Here is an 18316-nt window from a genome sequence, read left to right as displayed (position 1 = left end):
GCGGTTTTGATCTAGGTTTGTTCGATGTGGCTGTTGAGTCAGCATGAACATGTTAGTGAAACCTCCTTTTTTTTCTTTCCCTTCCCCCTCTCTCGTCTCTTCCTCCATCTCTTCCTCACATCTGGAGTGGCGCTCCGACAACGGTACGGGCGGCGGCGAGCAGTGGCTAACCCAAGGACCCCGACAACGATGTGGGTAGTGGGTGGCGACCGACATGCTCCACTCCTTGCTCCCCTCCTCTAGCTATGTCTTTCTCGACGTCCCCGCCCTTTCCCCTCTCTCCCGGTGATCTCGAGGAGCGGCGACGGTGGACGAGCTCCACGTGCTCCTCTCCTCCACCACCCTCTTCCTCGGTGCCCCCGCCCCCTCCTCTCCCGTCAATCTTGAGGAGGAACGCGTGGCGACGGGCCTGGGACTTCTCCGCGTTCGTCCGCACCTACACCGCCTACCTTGACGACTGGCTCCTCACACCTCCACGCTCGCCGCTGTCGTGCTCGTAGTTCTCACGCTGATTGCATCCTCTGCGCCAGCCACCACGACTTCGTTCGTCCGCGGCGGCGGCGGCGGTGCCAACAACCATACTATCCTGCAGTGCAAGATCCTGCTCGGCCCAGACATCATTCCGCGCCTCTCGCGCCAGAGCGTGCTCTTCCTCTCCCGCCCCGCAATGCCGATCGCTTCCCCCGCCTCCCCGACGGCCACCTCAAGATCATCCTCTATATCCACAACCACCCCTAATACTTCCGCCTCATCATCGACAGCCCCTCCCACATCTACAACATCAAGGAGGCGCTGCTCACCGTCAGCCACGATGGCTACTTCCCAGAGATGGACGAGTTCGTCCGGGACAGGCGCGCCGCAACGGCGTCGGGGTAGACGAGTATATAGCTGTCCCAATGCTCCCCCTTCGCCTCCCCCATGCTCCCGCCGCCGCCGCCGCCCTTCCCTTATCCCGCATTGTTGCCGCCGCCGTCGCGTCGTCCGGTGCCGGTCGCCGCATCTCGCTCCGGCCCACCAGCCTCCTCCTCACGTGCCGAGCGGCCCACCCAGACGAGAAGAGTGAAAGAGAGAGGAGGAAGTGAGAGAAGAGGGGAAAGAGAAAGGTGATGACGTGGACACCCTGACACGTGGGTCCCACGCTGACTCGGCTGCTACGTCGGATAAAATCAGGGTCAAAACTGCCTAAGGATCCAGAGTGATCCCGTGTTGTAAGTTGAGAGATGATATATATCTGGTTTTGCAGTTGGGGACGATTTTATAATCCAATAACAATACGAGGGACCTCATATGTACTTTTTCCATGTGATTATGGCCGAACGTGCTGGCCAGGCCATACTAGTTGGGCCGAAACGATTAGGCCCATTGTAGTTGGCCCGGAATCGGATCACCACAACCCTGTGGCCCATTAACGCTAGGCCGCAATGGCGACGCGCCGCCGACAAGGCCACCGCTGGGCCAATCCCGGTATCCAGTATGCGGCGGCGCCGTATATCACGTCGTCGGAGGAGGAAAGGTGCGCGTCACCTTCCATAAGCGTCGCCGTCATCGCCCATCAGCTTTCTCACACCAACAGTAACCAAAATAAGAAGATTTGGCAATATCCACACCCAACCATCTCCAATTCTCAACCACAAAAGGCACAAATCATCTCCTTGACAACAGCACAGTCAAAACTAAATCCTTCACGTTTTACTGCGACAGAACAGAAATAGAGTACTATAGCACAAAAAACAACTGATACTACAAGATAACGAACAGGCACTGCCAATTTGGCAATTTTCTGAAATTCTGAAATGCCTGAGAATTGTACAGTTCACTATACTGCTATTACTTCCCCAATCCTAAGCTCACAGTGCAACTTAAATAAGTAATTAAGTAATTTTCTTGATTGATATCGAATCACTAATCAGGCTGCTCGGGCGACGGGGTCGCAGGCCGGGCCACCGCCACCGCCGCCGCCGCCGGCGAGGTTGACGACGGGGCGAGCCCGCGTATGCAGCCTCGGGACGGTTACCCTGAGCACGCCGTGGGTGTACTCCGCCGAGATGCCGTCGGCGTCCACCATCGCCGGCAGCCGGAACTTCCTCGCGAAGCTCCTCCGGCCACCGCCGCCTCCGCCGTCGCCATCGCCACCGTCATCAAGCTCGGTGCGGATGACGAGGTACATCGCGTCCTCCACCTCCACCCTGATCTCCTCCTTCCTCACACCTAACCCCACCATTCCTCTCTTCGTATCAATCAAGGAAATCAAAGCACCAAAAGATTCGATGAGATGATGTTTTTGATTGATTACCGGGGAGGCTGGCGGAGTAGAGGTGCGCGGCGGCGGTCTCCTCCCAGCTGACATGGCTGCACCTCTGCGCCGCCGCCGCCGTCGCCGGAGACGGAGACGACGACGAGAGGAGGCCGAGGAGATTCTGCCAATGGTGCCACTGCCACGGGTGGACCGGGCGCCGGAATCTTGGGCGCTCGTGCACCTCCTCCTCCTCCTCCATGGGGTAGTAATAATCCATGGCAGGCGGATTCTCCGGCCGGCGTCCGCATCCCGGTCACTCTCCGGCTGCATAAATAGCCGGAGAAAGGGTGCAAGATTGCAACTTGTTGCAGCAACCAACAAGTTGTGGTTAGCTCGGCTCGATTTCCTCCTCCCAACTTGCATGTGAGGTCCCCATGTGCGGAAAGGGACGGCGTACTGCAGACTCATCTTTTCGCTATACTTATCAGCTAAAATTTAAAATTTTTTATTTTATACTTAAAATTGATTTTAAGACTTTTTTCATCGAAATTTATTTTTAATCTTTGTTTTTATCGCTAAGAACACGTATAGAAAAGTTTTATTTATATATTATTTTCGCTTACAAATATGTTGTTTGGTTTATTTCACGAATAAATCTAAAGATAGAGCTGTTGAATAAAAAAGACGGCTTTGTCTGCAAATATCTTGGTTTCACCTCTGTCCATGGCTCCAGCCAGTAAAAATTCTATTACTACTACGTATCTTTTTTAAAAAGGAGGGTAATTTTTTTAGGGCTAACAATATACTGTTAATCTAAGCTTACCACGGTGAACGGCTCAAACTGAGTGTGAGTGTGAGTGTGGGCAGAGTACCTGAATTTATATCTTCTGAAAAATGAGTGTACTGGAATTTTACCTAAGAATTAAATTGTGAAGTCATTTTTTGTTGGAAAAAAGTTTTTTTTCTTTTTGTAGATTCATGGGTCATTGTCGGCCGTACATTATGATCCAACTTGAACCGATTGAATAAACAGGAGACCTAGAGCTAGAAGTTGGTAAGATGTCCATATATATTAATGGTTATAATATAATGTAGCAGAAACAGAAAAATCACATAAACTTTTTAGGTCAAGCATCCAACGCTAACGGAGGCATCGGACGCCCTCCTTCCCTGTCTTCTTCTCTCCCTCTTCTCCCTTCCCCACCTCTATCATATTCCAACAAATAGCAATCTAGAAAAGTGAGCCAAGCCCTCGGAGCAGAGGAAGACGATGTCGCTGAAGAAGGCCCTGAGCACATAAGTACCCTAACTCACCAGTGGTGGCGGTGGCGGCACTGAGAGGAGGAGGTGCACTGAGCAGAGCAGAAGGTGTTATTCTCAGAGATGATCTCAAGCTCACCAGACGCGGCGCCACAAGGAGGAGGTACAACAGTCATCGGAGAGTACCCTGAGCTTGCCGATGCGGCAACAGTGTCATGAGGAGCTGCAACCATCGCTGGTTGTGGACCCGAGCTCAGTGGTGGCGGCACAAGAAGGCGGTGCACGGGGTGGAACTTGAGGCACCATCGTCAGTGAAGGTGAGGCTGGTGGGAATGTCAAGCTAGCGAGGATTGTTGTAGATTATTTTTATGTTGCACACAATGTTTGTTGACGTTTCAAATCCGTCTTTTTGGTACTTGCTTACACTGGTAATTGATGTTGCAGATGGTATCTTTGAATGTTGCACATATCGGTTTTTGGGTGTTGTAGTCAATGTTCTTGAGTGTTGCATCTTATTGCAACATCTTCGATAAAAGCGATGAAACATTTTTCAACGGATGATGAAATATTAGGAAACAATTCATTTTGAAACATTTTTTTTGGTGATGATACATTGCAACATTTCTTTAGCACAAGGTGAAACACTATTCAAAGATTTGCAAACCTCCGAACACATCCAATTCCTAATCGTCTCCAAAAAAATCACATTAACTCCTTTGTGAAAGCTTGGTCAACTAATTTTTCTCCAATTTGGCAAAAATTTCTACAAGACACTAAATAACTTGATCTTTGCTAGAGGACATCGCAAGAATGTGGCTTTGCCCATGAACGCCCTAAAATTTTAGTTTTTTATTGAAGGATACCACATGCAATATTTTATGATTTTTGTTTGTTCTAGAGAGAGGATTTTTACGAAATGACCATTTTCACCCCTAGATATGTTGCACATTGCACACTTTCTTGAACCCAAGAGGCAAGTGGCAAGACTCTGCCTGATGTGGCCGCCGGGTTATAGTTGGTCACATCTCTTCAGAGGGAGTAAGCACATCTAGTGGCAAAGAAGTTTGATTCTATGGGCAAAACAGTCATTTTGTGAAATTTCTCTCTCTAAAAGTGAATATTTTTAGGGTGTCCACGGGCAAAGCCATGTTATTGCAATGTCCTCATGACTCCTACAAAGACCATGTATTTTGGGTATCCCATAGCAATTTTTGCCTTTGTTGATACAATAACGAGTGAGTTCATGTGTTAAATATATGTATTCACAAGGTAATTGACATGCACTCCTAAAAATTTGCAATAGTGCTTCTTTTCATGCCTCCTACACAATCTACCCGATCATATGTTCGTAGAGTATGTTATAAAAGTTAGTTAAAATATGAAATACTGACAACTATCCGACCCAAATTTACCATTGATCAACTTAGAAAAGCTAGATAACAATATATAAGCACATGATAGTTGTTAAAGGCGTTGAGCCAAAATTTTGGACACTTCACCCAACCCATGGTTAAATTGTGGTGTTCCTCTATAGATGGAGCAAGGGATATATCACATCCAGGTTATTTATATCTTTAAAAAAATTTCATGCTTTTTTTTATGAAATCTTGAAGGGCTAAGCCTAGGTTACCAGCCCTAATTCTCTACATCCTCCCTTCACTCATGTCTTCTCTACAAAAGGTTAAAGGGTTTGAACTAACTCAACCCTCCATCACTAATCCAACTTTAAGTCCAATTATTACATATTCAATGCCTAATCTAACCTAGCACAAGGTCTAAATTATGACATGTTAAGTTCTATTGAACGATGATTATCCAGTTGTAGACTTTTTTTCATCACTTGTATTTTAATGTTTCACTTTGCTTGTTTAGATATTGCATCAAATATTTTTTGATGTTTCACTAATTTTATGGATCATGCACAACTTTTCTTTTTACAAATGCTCCTTTTGTGTGATGTTTCGCACCTTACTAGTTAGAACATTTAATGAAACAAAAGCAACCTCATACTATTTTAGTTAATGTTTTACCTGTATGCTATAGCATGTTTTCTGATCGTTGCAATAACTGTAGTAAATTGTTGCACTAAATATGCAGTTATTTTCAAAATTCGTAGTTTTTTCTTTAAATATTATTATTGCTATAATTTTCTGAATAATTGGATTAACTTGAAAATTATAAATTTTAAAGTGGTTGGACCGACTTTATAGCTTGAAAATTATAACAAAATATAACTCGAAGTTGTAATATAAAATAGCTCAAAAGTTGTATTTGTTGTATCAGATTGAAAATATTATCGGAGCCTACAAATTTCCATCTTCCATGCTTCGTTTCTTGTGCACATCCCTCTTGAACTGTTAAACGGTATATTTTAGCTAATATTTTTTTATAAGAAAGTTGTTTTTAAAAAATTATATTGATCTATTTTCAAGTTTTTTAATATAATACTCAATTAATTATGGTTGATGAGCTACCTAGTTTTGATGTTTTGCATTTTTTCTATACTTCAGAATTATCATTATCAAGCCTGTCACGGTGTCACTCCAACCCCTTTAAACCAGAGCCACCAGAAAATCCCTCCGCCGCCAAAAGCAACCTTAAACCCTAGCACCACCGCCGCCGCCGCCGCCACCCACCCGGAGCCATGCGCCGCCCGCGGAGCCGCGGCGCGGCGAAGCAGACGCGCCTCCGGGAGGCCGACGAGATCCGGTTACTCGAGGCCTGGATCGACGCCGGCAAGCCCGCCCGGGGCACCAGGCCGCCTCCCCTCTCCAAGTCCTCCTCCTCGCCCGCCGACACCGCCGCCGCCAAGCGGGGAGCCAAGGGGGCCGGAGGGGTCCCCAGCAAGGCGGCCGGCGAGCACCCGGAGTACGGCGCCTGCGCGCGGTTCGACGAGCTGCCGCTGTCGAATAAGACCAAGGACGGGCTGCGGAAGGCCGGGTACACGGAGATGAGCGAGATCCAGCGCGCCGCGCTGCCCCACGCGCTCTGCGGCCGCGACGTGCTCGGCGCCGCCAAGACCGGCTCCGGCAAGACCCTTGCCTTCGTCATCCCGGTAATCTCATGCTGCTAGTTTTTTGCTCCCGTGAATTCCCTCATTTCGGGAATACAGCCTCTTTTGATTTTTAACAATTCACGTACTCCCATGAGTGGTGTGGTTCGCAATCTCCGCAAGTAGAAATATGCAATTAGAGTTCACTTCTACTCCTACCTCATTGTTTTTTTTTTGAAGTGGAAGCGGCAAAAGATTTGCCGATTATATTAGAAGAAAAGGGAGTGTAGTAAGTCTAGCTAGGCGCTATTACATAGTGCGCTAATTACAGGAATATTGGTAGGCCCTGGAGCATGAAGGCTGGGCTCTAACTACATTACAGAAGAGGAAATTGTCCGCCTAAGTTTAAGGGGGCTTAAACGCCCACTCTTGCTCGTTAATATCTTCAAGGACGTAGAACACAGTCTGTTGGCAGTTTGGTTCTTGTTGACAGAAGATCTTCGCGTTTCGTTGTAGCCATGTGTGCCACCAGGTCTTGATGAGTGCCGCCACCCTTAACCTTGGTTCCTCCTTGGAACAAGAAGAAGCCAGTGAGTGCATCCACTGCTTAGCCGAGGTTGTGTCGAAGTTCCCCGTGAAGCCCTTTGCAGCTGCAACTCTCTGCCAGGTCTGTTTGATGAATGTGCAATGGCAGAAAAGGTGATCGGTGTCTTCAAAGGCTTGCCGGCATAAGGAGCAGATCCAGTCACAACTCCAATGTCTTACTAGCAGGTTTTCCGCTGTTAGGGTCCTTTGGTGTAGGGTCCATCCCAAGAATTTTTGTGTCGGAAGCGCCTTTGCATTACAGTTTACAAGGAACACCGGGTCTGATATGGATCAAATGAACTGTGCACGATATGCACTTTGCACAGAGAACCTCCCTGTATTGCCCCTTGTCCAGGTTATCTCATCTTCTTGGTTTTCGTGTAGCTCAATTTGATTGAGCAAGGATCCAAGGTTGACCAGCTCATGGATCGCTTCGATGGTCGTAATTTGCCTAAAGGAGTATAGCCAGTTGTTGTTCGGTAATTCTATATCCAATTTTCTGTTTTTCCTTTTTGCCAGACCGAAAAGCGTAGGGGCGATGTCCTTGGGGCAAGGACCCTGCAACCAATTGTCTTTCCAAAAAGAAATCTTTTTTCCATTGCCAATGGAGATCTGTGTGCATGCCTGGGAAAGGCAAATGTCTTTTTCGTTGCAGGGGCTTTCCATTGCCTCCCAGGGCCTACTTTGATCCTGCCATCTTAGCCACAGCCATCTTAGTCTTAGGGCGGAGGTAAATTTCTCCAAATCCAGAATTCCTCTTCCACCTAGTTCCTTCGGTCTGCATACAATGTGCCAACTCACCAAGCTGGCGCCCAGTTTAACATTTTCTGGTTCCTCCCCTTTCCACTGGAAAGCTCTTCTAATCTTGTCGATCCTCTTTAGGACCCACTTTGGAGCCGGCAGTGCAGTGAGAAAGTGGATAGGTACTGAGGAAAGTACCGACTTGATCAAGGTTTCTCTTCCAGGTGCAGTGCAATATTTTCCTTTCCAACCCGGGATCTTTGAGGCAATCTTATCAATCAAAGGGATGTAATCTAGCTTCCTTAATTTCCTTAGATGAAGTGGGATTCCAAGGTAATTAGTTGGAAAGGATGCAACTTGCCCTGGGAAATGTCCAGTAACATGGTTGATGTCAATTGCTGCGCATGCAATAGGTAGTTTTTTGATTTGTGGACATTGGTGATCAAACCTGCCACATTCCCAAAAAGCTCTAGGATCTTCTTGAGATTGTTGATATCCTGCTGCGTAGGCTTTACAAAGAGTGCAACATCATCAGCATACATAGAAACTCTGCAGTGGAGCGGTCCCGACGGCAGAGAGGATAACAGGTTTGCTTCTTCCGCTTTCCTGAGAATACGAGTTAGTGGTTCCATGGCGAGGACAAACAGCATTGGCGATAGTGGGTCACCCTGTCTCAACCCTCTAGCATGCAGTATTGGCGGTCCTGGCTTTCCATTGAGCAGGATTTGTGAGGTTGAAGTGTGGAAGAGTGAGCATACCCATTCGCGCCATCTGCTTCCAAAACCAAAAGCCTGTAGGGTTTCTAAAAGGAATTGCCAGCTGATGGAGCCGAATGCTTTGCTAATATCCAATTTTAGAAGCAGTGTCGGGACTTTATTTCGATGGAACCTTTTGACTAGATTCTGTATGTAGATGAAATTTTCATGAATTGCTCTCCTTTTGATGAAAGCACTTTGGTTTAGAGAAACCAATTCGTTCAGTCTTGGCGCTAGACGGTTTGCCAAAAGTTTTGAAACGATTTTGGCAAAGCTATGAATGAGACTGATCGGTCTATATTGTTCTGCTGATGTTACATTTTCTTTTTTTGGTATGAGACTACATTTTCTTTTTTTGGTATGAGACAGACAAAAGCTGAGTTGAGTTCATCCTACCTCATTGTACTTTTTTCTTGAAAAGATTTTAGCTCTGTGAATCGTTGTCTTGAAACTGAAACTATAGTATTTGTTTCATATTGACTGGCAAGCTCAAATTATTTTCCAAGGTAATAGTGACCAAAATTTGCCTGATGAACTTACCATATCACAATTCTATTTGGCAGGCTTTAGAGAAGCTGTACAGAGAGAGATGGGGTCCCGAGGATGGTGTGGGTTGCATTGTTCTTTCTCCCAATAAGGATTTAGCTGGGCAAATTTTTAATGTTTTCCAGAAGGTAGGGAAGCTTCATGGCTTCAGTGCTGCTTGTATTGTTGGTAATCGCAAAGGTCTTGATGAAGAGAAGGCAGTCATAAACAACATGAATATCTTAGTATGCACGCCTGGGCGGTTACTTCAACACATGGGCGAGACCACAAACTTTGATTGCTCACAGATCCAGGTCACTATACATATCTTGTTCTATAAGACTGGTGAATTGCAAATGTTGATATATCGATAATCTAAAATGCTGCCTTTTTTGGTAGGAAACAGATTTTGGTGATTGATGAGGCAGATCAAGTTCTTGATAAAAATTTCCAAGAGCAAGTTGACAATGTTGTTTCTCAGCTTCCCAAAGTTAGACAAACATTGCTGTTCTCTGCCACACAAACAAAATCAGTTAAGGACCTTGCAAGGGTTAGCCTGAAGGATCCTGAATATATAAGTGTGCATGAGGAGGCTACAACAGCTACTCCTGATACCCTTGAGCAGTATGCCATGATTGTGCCTCTTGAACAGAAGCTAAATATGCTCTGGAGTTTCATCAAACGTCATCTAAAGTCAAGAATACTAGTATTCTTATCCAGTGTCAAGCAGGTGATAATCTGTTCGTTTCTCTCAAGGTTGCATATTTGTTGTATTTGCTTTAAACATGAGGCTTGGCAGGTAAAATTTGTGTATGAAGTTTTCAAGAAGCTCCGTCCTGGTATTTCTTTGAGATGCATGCATGGACGGATGAAATACGAAGTACAGCAGGCCATAGTAGCAGAGTTCAAAGAGGGACACTCGGTTCTATTCTCAACTGATATATTTGCTAGAGGATTGGATATAGAGGATGTTGATTGGGTCGTACAAGTAAGTTAATTACAAACACTATTTATCTGCTTGAACTTCGCTTCCTCTAATCTATTCATTTTTTTTTCTAGGTTGATTGCCCAGAAAACATTGCTCTGTACATCCACAGAGTTGGCCGTACAGCTCGTTATAACAAGAGAGGAAAAGCTCTTATCTTCCTTTGTCCAGAGGAAGAGAAAATGCTTGAAAAATTGAAGGCAGCTGAAAGTAAAATACCTATACATATTAAAAAGGTTAGCAATAATCCTTTCTTCTATTACACTTGCTTAGTGGAAAAAAACTATTTTTTAAGATTGATGTATGTCAGTTCACTTTGAGGTAAGCTTTGAAATGACAAATCTATTCTTGATGACAAACTAACAGTGTCAATAGGTGATTTACCATAGAACTGCTAAATTTGTGCATTTAGAGCTTGCAAATACTTCATGTGCTCATTTCCTATTTTTTTACCTGTCCAAATTTCTTTGTTCTAGCCAAACACAGAACAACTGCAGCAGATATCTCAGAATATAGCGTCAGTGCTGGTGCAATATCCCAATTTGCAGCAACTGGGTAAAAGGGCTTTTGTCACCTATCTGAAGTCAGTGTACCTCCAGAGCGACAAAGAGGTGTTTGATCTGAGCAGGTTCTCTATGGAGAATTTTGCCGCATATGCTGCTTCTCTTGGTCTTCCTGTTACCCCAAAGATTCGTTTTGTTAGCCACAAAAAGAATGTGCCAAAGAAATATATGGGGGATATTGATGTGAAACGGATGAAAAGAAGTTCCAAACCTGAAGTTATAGAAATTAATCCACAGGCCAAAAGTAACTTAATTGAGGATGATGGAGATTATGATATCCTTTATCCCAAGGAGCAGCAAACAGATGTAAATATGGCTGATGGTCTTGATGATGTCCTTTATCCCAAGGTGTCCACTGCAGATACAAATAATGAACCAGAGAAAGTCACACAGTAAGTCCCTTCCAAGTAATTTTTTCAGTATGGGGAATTACTTCCACCTTTTAACTTCAGACCACGAAATTTCTTTTTGTAGATACTGTTTTGTGGCATTTATTCTAAACCTATTGTCATTATCAGGTTGGGAAATAAGTCCGTGAAAAAGAAGAAGCTGAAGATAAACGTGCATAGGCCATTGGGCACAAGGGTCAAATTTGACGATGAAGGCCACACTATCCCTCCTTTTGCATCCATAGCTGAAGAAGTGGGCTCAGGAGATGTAATTGACAAGGATAAAAGTATGTTCATCCTCTTCTGATCAATTCATGGTATTCTGCAGGTAGGTTATGAGCTCAAAAACTAATATGTAATTTTTGGTTCTATTCCAATAGTTTCCCAGAGGTACGCAGAGATGTTGAGAGAGATGCAGGAGCATGACAAGGAGGACAAGCTCGAACACAAGAGGATCTTGCGCGAGAAGAAGCTACAGAAGAAGCTGAAGCTCAAGCGCAAGAGGAATGAGGAAATGGACGCAGGGTCAGAGAACAGTGGCTCGGAGTCGGACAGAGACCAGAGGACTGCCTCCAAGGGTAAGAAGAGGTACTTCAACAGCGATGACGAAGAAGGCAGCAAAGATGCGGCGAAGGATGGGGATGTTCTCGCTCAACAGGAGGCGTTGGCCCTGAAGCTTTTGAGTAAAATGCACAGTTAATTTAATGGTTTTGTACCGCGTGATGTTAATGTAGGCAGCTCTCTGCAACCGGAGAGTGAAATTTTGATCAGTGCTAGTCTAGTTCCCCGGGAGTTGATATATGCATAGGATCTGGAAATGTACCAGATTCTGTCATTCTAGTCGTACGTCGAGAATTTTGATGGAAAACATGGTGTTACTATATTATGTACTTACCGTTGAGGGTATTGTAATTTCCATTTATTATATACACAAATGTTTTGCTCTTTGAACCCATCCCATATTCAATCTCCAAAGTCCCGTTCTTTCACAAAGGAGAACATATCTATCTTTTTTGGTTTTTTGGCTTACACGATGTTTTTTTTTTGCAAAACATTTATATAGAAAAGTTACTTAAGAATCATATAAAAGTAATTAAAAATTAATTAATTATACGTTAATATCTCAACTTGTTCTACATTTTCTCAATCTTCCTCTTTCTCTCTCAAACACCATATTCCTCTAAAATTAACACTTGCTACGTGGCATCGTGTCTCATATTGGCTGAGGCGTTGAGTGGTGATGCGTGCCATGTTGTGTTCGATATAATGAGATGCGTGCCATGTTGTGTTCGATATAATGAGTGTCATTGACATATTTGTAAACGAAAAATATTTTTTTAATAAAATTTTTATATATGTGTTTTTAGTGATCTAAAATCAAAGACTGAAAAATAAAATACAATAGAAAAACCCTAAAATCAACTGGAAATTAACGGTTAAAATTTAAATTTTGACTTATACTCCCTCTACCCCATAATATAAGGCGCGCACGCATTTTAAAATTCAGCATTTAAAACATTTGACCACATAGTACAATATGAAATGAATTTTATTTATTAAAAATTATATCATTAGATTAAGATTTAAATTTACTTTCATATGATTATAATTTTATTGCTACAAACCTTATAACATATGAGACAATATAAGCTAAATATTAGTTTTGAAAACCGTGCCAGTTTTGATGGCGTCTTATACTATGAGATAGAGGGAGTATAAGCATAAGCCTAAGGGGGAAAAAAATGAACATTTGCTGAGTGGTGATGCAATGGGTGTGTTCGGTGGACATGACTTGCTCTACAGGCACAATATCTACAGCAAATATAGCAAAAGGTTCCATCGTTTCGCTTATTCGGGGAAGGCCTCATAAAATAAGCGAAACAACATATCTATAAACTAAAAATAATTTGTGAATAAAACTTTTTTGTGAAAAATAAACTTTGATAAAATAACCCAAAATCAACTCAAAATTTAAGATGGAAATCCAAATTTTAGCTAATAAGCATAAGCGGGCCCAAATGATGCGAATTGCGAAGCTGCTGGAAACATGCACGGAATGCATCGATGCTGCCGTGCTATGGGCATGTTGTCACGTTCAACCTTCAAGCACACTCACCGACTCACGAGTCACGAAGGTGGTAGGAAGATGTGTTTGGAAGTTGGTAAAGAAGATGGGCGTACACCTTACACTTGGTTGTAAGAAAAGGCTGTTGCAGCCCTCGCCTATAAAACAACATGGAACTTTGATGATTACCTCTACAAGGATAACCCAAAAGGGAGGCACCGACCATCGAACGCTTTGATTTCATGACAAAAAAGTGAAGATCAGAGGACTCGCAGCACTGACGGGAATCACAGCCTCACAGGGGGGTGATGGTTTCATTTCCATGCAAAAGCCCAAACAAACCATCCATAAATAACATTAGTCGCCTCAGTAACTCTCAGAGCATCAGATTTGATGATCATCACACCCAGGGAGGCCCAAAAAACGAAACACTGGCTACTGTCAAAAGGGTTCGATCAGTCGTCTAACGACAGGTGGTAGCGGAGCTAGAACACGACCTCATCCACACAAAGACATCTACAAATAACTTAAGGAAGCGCCAGCTCGAGTTCACGCAAAATGTACACCCTGATAATCCAACTGCGAGATCTGAAAGTTGCACGTCGCCATGGTCACTGCATAGTATGAGGTTAACTGTCAGCCAAGAACATGCTAGCATATCATCGTGTGATAAATGATGTACTGAACTTGTTATCTTGTGGCTACAGATTCAATTGACAATTGCAGTTCAGAAAGCAGATGTTCATCAATGCTTGTTTGCTCAGTTGTAGTCTAAAAGGTTAACTTGTGTAGCGTATGATGAGAATGAGGAAAAAAAATGTGGATGTTTTGACTGGGCTTTTGATCTCATACCTGCTGTGGGGGCTGTTGTGGGGGTTGCTGCTGCTGCTGTGGGGGCTCCTGCTGCTGTTCGTAATTGCCATAGCCAGAATATCCATAGTAGTTTTGCGCACTAGGATCCTGTGCATTGGGTGCACCATAGTAAGAAGAATCATAGCCCTGTTGGTATCCATAGTAGTTGCCATTCCACTGGTTGGCATCCTGCTGGGGAGCCTGAAAGGATGATTTTACGGTTAACCTATGCACATGCAGGCTACAGCTAGCATCAAAGGCAAGGAATTCAACTCTGTACACAAACCTGCTTGTTCTGAGGAGTACGGCCCCATGAAAGCCGAACTTGCTGCCCACCAATCTGAGACCCATTCAGCACACGGATGGCTTCTTCAGCAGATGACCTGAAAAAAAATACAATATAACCAAAGCAATAAAGAATCAGGTCACATGTTGGTTTAAAGATGGTTAGCAAAGAAAGCCTGAAGAATTTATTAACCTGCTAGTAAATTGGACAAATCCACAACGCTTGCCTAGAGGAATCTTCACATAACCAATTTCCCCATATGGAGTAAATACTTGCTTTAGATGGTCCTCATTTACATTGGAATCTAACCCGCCCACAAAGATCTATTGCACAATACGAAAAATAAGGAAACAGCAACTCTTAGAAATTAAGTAAATCAGAAAGTTACTCACTGTTGTATTATTGGGATCATTCTCCAAACTGTTTCCTTGGGAGCTCTGGTAACCTGCAATGACAAAACAAAAGCACCATAAGTTCCGAAAGATCATACTAAATAATATTCAAAACCCCAAACCAATGTTAGTGATCATGTTTGCTAGTCAGACCAAAGCAAACAAAACTGTAGACAGACTATTCCTTAATAACCTAGAGGGTAAAGTGCATGTGAATATTGCTGTCTAACTACGATGAATCAATCAGCAAACAAAAAAGAGCAAACACTGTTAGGGGAGGGTCGGGAAGGAACACAAGCAGTCCTTTGCTTCACAGACGTGATTTACTCACTGATTGCATCAGCTTAGCTGCAATACAAGAATAAACTGGATACAGGAGCATGGATGTTAGTATGGCAGGTCAGTTATGAATTTGAGTTGATGGATGGAGCTCAAGACCACCCCATGTACTTTGCAGTAAATGTGCAATAATACCTATGAACTGCAATTAACCTATACGGCATATATATACAAAAATAGAAACTTAATGGCATTCATAAGTTCCAAATGCAGTATGCCAATCATTCATCAGTAGTAAACTGAGAATTGCTTTTATAAAGCACAAATATTTCTCTTATTTGTGACCACACCTAAATCTTGCCCATGTATATAAATATGTTCAAGAAGATAGTTATCACATATCACTTGCTGCCCTGCATTATTTGAATAAAACCTAGAAAGTTTTTAGTATTACAGATAACATATGAATGGGGAAATGGAAAATAGAGGAGCAAAAGGAATCTGCAATATAAAATAATTTGGAGAAGACAATGTGATATTGCTTATAGGTTGGTGCAAATAAAAGGAATGATAGGTTGAAGCAGAAAGGTACATTAAGACTGTGGGAAGGCTAGATAGAGAAACCTAAATAGATAATTAAAGCTAAAATTGGAAGTACTGGAATATGATAGAGAACTTCGCAGAATGTAGTTATCTCAATGTAGTGGCAGAAAGGGAGAACAGGAAGGTAGCATATTTGCTCCTTACTTCAGAACCAAATTCTCGCAAAAATTAAACACTGACCTAACTGAGGCCATGGATTGTGACATGTATCTCAGCTGAAGACAATTCCAGACCCTATAAGGTGGCATGGCGTCCTGCTTTGAGAAACATGAATTTTGTTTAGTTTTCCATTACTTGGTTGTGTTTATTTGTATTTACCCCAATCTTATAAAGGAAACAGCAGGATGAAGTGTCTGTTTACAGCAACGAAGCAATGACAGCTATCCTTTAGTAAATTGACTAGAAAAAAGAAGTGGTAACAGCTCCCATCCAGCAAGTGCAAATGGCACAGTTAGCATATGAAGTGAGTTAGATTTGGTATTCAAAATGTTGACCCATAGAGGTTCTAATAATCAGTAATCCTGCAAGATTCTATATAAGCAAGGGTCAAGCAATACAACAAGAATTAATACTTTACTGGAAGTTAACTAAGTGCCTACCATTTGTTGAATATGTCTGCTGGGTACCCATATTCTTCTTGTTAGCTGCCGGCCCAAGCCTCATTTGCCTTGTAGACAAGGTCGCTCCATTCATCTCAGTCATAGCACGTGTTTGCTCATTTTCATCTCCAAAACGTACAAAACCATATCCCTTGGATCGCCCAGTGACTTTGTCAAAAACAACTTTGGCTCCTCTAACTGAAGGATAACTGGTTTTGAATGCTTCTTCCAACATGGAGTCTGTAACATCAGAAGCTAAATCACCAACAAATATTGTGTGCTCAGGACCATCATCAGCAGCACGCCTTTCACCAGCACCACTAGAAGCCCAGTTTAGCTTGAAAAGTTGGTCAACATTAAGCATCATCCTCCCATTAAAGTTAGCCAGAGCATATTCTGCAGCAGCGTGAGACTGAAATTCAATAAAACCATAACCCTCAGAGTGCCCACTCTGCTTGTTGCGGATGACTTTCACAGAGGTAACCTGCATGTATCAAAAGCATTATTACCAATAGCAGTAATAATAATTGTATAAAAGGGGAAGCACAAAATTGTTCAGCAAGACAAGAAGAGCATACGAACAGAAATGCAAAAAATGCCATAACACAAATGAAAATGTCAGAACTGCTTATATCGGTTGTATCAACTTAAAAAATGACATGTGCAACGATAAACTCTCACAAAATCAAAATCGTAAAGGAAGTTATTGACTTAATTTTAACTCTTAAGGGCATAGTATCGCATTTAAAAACACAATGGACATTTTTGCTGTTTTCATTAGGCCTTGAATAATTCGGGTCTAAAGGCCTTTTTTTGGTCTTCAGGTTGTTTTGCTGTAATATATTATATCAAATGGTATTTAAAAAGCATGATTGCTTCAAAAGGTTGAAGCCATAAAGGCTTTTAGCTCTAATGACTTATATAAAAAAGAATTACAGCATATTAGCACTTCTAGCCCTAACATGATGAGCTCTAATGACTTATAACAAAAAAAAAAAAAGAATTACAGCATATGAGCACTTCTAGCTCTAACATGATGATTAAAATAGAGCTATAACATATGCTAGACTTCACTAGCACTGAATAACTTCCTACAATGCATCCACACACATAAAAAATCAAAATCAAAAGCGCCTAATCCACGACATCCTCAGCACAAATCTAACATCAGAGAAAGAAGATCACCTGCTGTCCCATGGGGGCAAAAGCGTTGGAGAGGTAGCTCTCATCCATCCAGTACTGGAGATCCCCGATCCACAGCGACCTGATCTCGTCGCCTCCCGGAGCGGGCCCGCCAGCCATCTGCGCCCCGTACTGCTGCTGCGGCGGCGGCGGCGCGTAATGCTGAGGGGGAGGTGCGTACTGCTGGTGCGGGAGCTGGAACTGCTGGGGCGGAGGTGGCGCGTACTGCGGCGGCGGCGGCGGCGGCTGGCCCCACATCGCCGGCGGCTGCTGCGGCGGAGGCGCGTGCGGGGGCCCCGCCTGGTAGTAGTGCGGCGGCAGCGGCTGCTGCTGCTGGCAGTACGGCTGAGGCGGCGGCTGCTGCTGGTAGTGGCCATGCGGCGGCGGGGGCGCCCCGGAGACCTGCGGCGGAGGAGGGGCCGCGTGGTGGCCGCCGTTCATCGTCGGCGGGGGAGGCTGCTGCATCGCGCGTCGCGTCCCCGGCTGCTGCTGCGGCGGCGGCGGCGGTGGCGGAGGAGGCGAAACCCTAGGCGAGCGCGTGGTGAGGGTTTTCGATGCGTGGGAATCGGAGGGAAGAGGCGGCGCCGCGGCGGAGCGTGGGATTTTATGGGCCGGATCTGGGCCGCCGTTTGTCTCGGGCCCGGCTGGGTGTCCGTTTGGTTTGGAAACGGCCTTCTGTTTTTTCTTTTCTTTTTTTGGCGAGGAATCCTTGTGCCGTTGGATGCGTCATCAATGGTGCGATAACCATAGCATGTAGGAGTATGAAAAAAAAGATATATTTTTGGATATATATGATGCAAATGTTGGGAGGGTGACAAACTCAAAAAAAAGCTTACTACTTGGTCAAGCTATTTTGCTTTGGTTGAAATATTTTTTGACACAATTTATGTTTTCCAAGTTAGGATTAAGGGTGAGTTCTTTATATTAGATTATGGTTCTGCACATAAACAAGAACCATGATTAGAATATGATTAATTGGATATTAATTATTAAAAAAATTAAAAATAGATTTGTTTGATTTATTAAA

The 18316-nt window shown here is 43.7% G+C and overlaps 3 protein-coding genes across 3 annotated transcripts; 1 reads left to right on the top strand and 2 right to left on the bottom strand.

Annotated features, from left to right (window-relative positions):
* Positions 1-1667: 1667 nt before the first annotated feature.
* Positions 1668-2587, bottom strand: LOC4343386 (18.8 kDa class V heat shock protein-like). Its single transcript, NM_001403103.1, has 2 exons — positions 2294-2587; positions 1668-2208 (listed from the first exon to the last, which is right to left on the bottom strand). Exons 1-2 carry the CDS (start codon positions 2511-2513, stop codon positions 1907-1909), a joined length of 522 nt encoding a protein of 173 aa, NP_001390032.1. The 5' UTR covers positions 2514-2587; the 3' UTR covers positions 1668-1906.
* Positions 2588-6140: 3553 nt separating this feature from the next.
* LOC4343385 (DEAD-box ATP-dependent RNA helicase 32-like) lies at positions 6141-11991 on the top strand. The gene is made up of 8 exons (NM_001422170.1): positions 6141-6551; positions 9133-9408; positions 9501-9824; positions 9894-10082; positions 10154-10315; positions 10556-11034; positions 11161-11318; positions 11412-11991. Exons 1-8 carry the CDS (start codon positions 6141-6143, stop codon positions 11729-11731), a joined length of 2319 nt encoding a protein of 772 aa, NP_001409099.1. The 3' UTR covers positions 11732-11991.
* Positions 11992-13374: 1383 nt separating this feature from the next.
* Positions 13375-17856, bottom strand: LOC9270800 (RNA-binding protein L-like). The gene is made up of 7 exons (XM_015792090.3): positions 17293-17856; positions 16108-16591; positions 14627-14679; positions 14427-14557; positions 14235-14331; positions 13949-14149; positions 13375-13710 (listed from the first exon to the last, which is right to left on the bottom strand). Exons 1-7 carry the CDS (start codon positions 17752-17754, stop codon positions 13708-13710), a joined length of 1431 nt encoding a protein of 476 aa, XP_015647576.1. The 5' UTR covers positions 17755-17856; the 3' UTR covers positions 13375-13707.
* Positions 17857-18316: the final 460 nt, after the last annotated feature.

The sequence above is a fragment of the Oryza sativa genome, chromosome 7, assembly GCF_034140825.1.
Source record: "Oryza sativa Japonica Group chromosome 7, ASM3414082v1".
Taxonomy (NCBI): Eukaryota; Viridiplantae; Streptophyta; class Magnoliopsida; order Poales; family Poaceae; genus Oryza; species Oryza sativa.
This window is presented reverse-complemented; position numbering and strand designations above follow the sequence as displayed.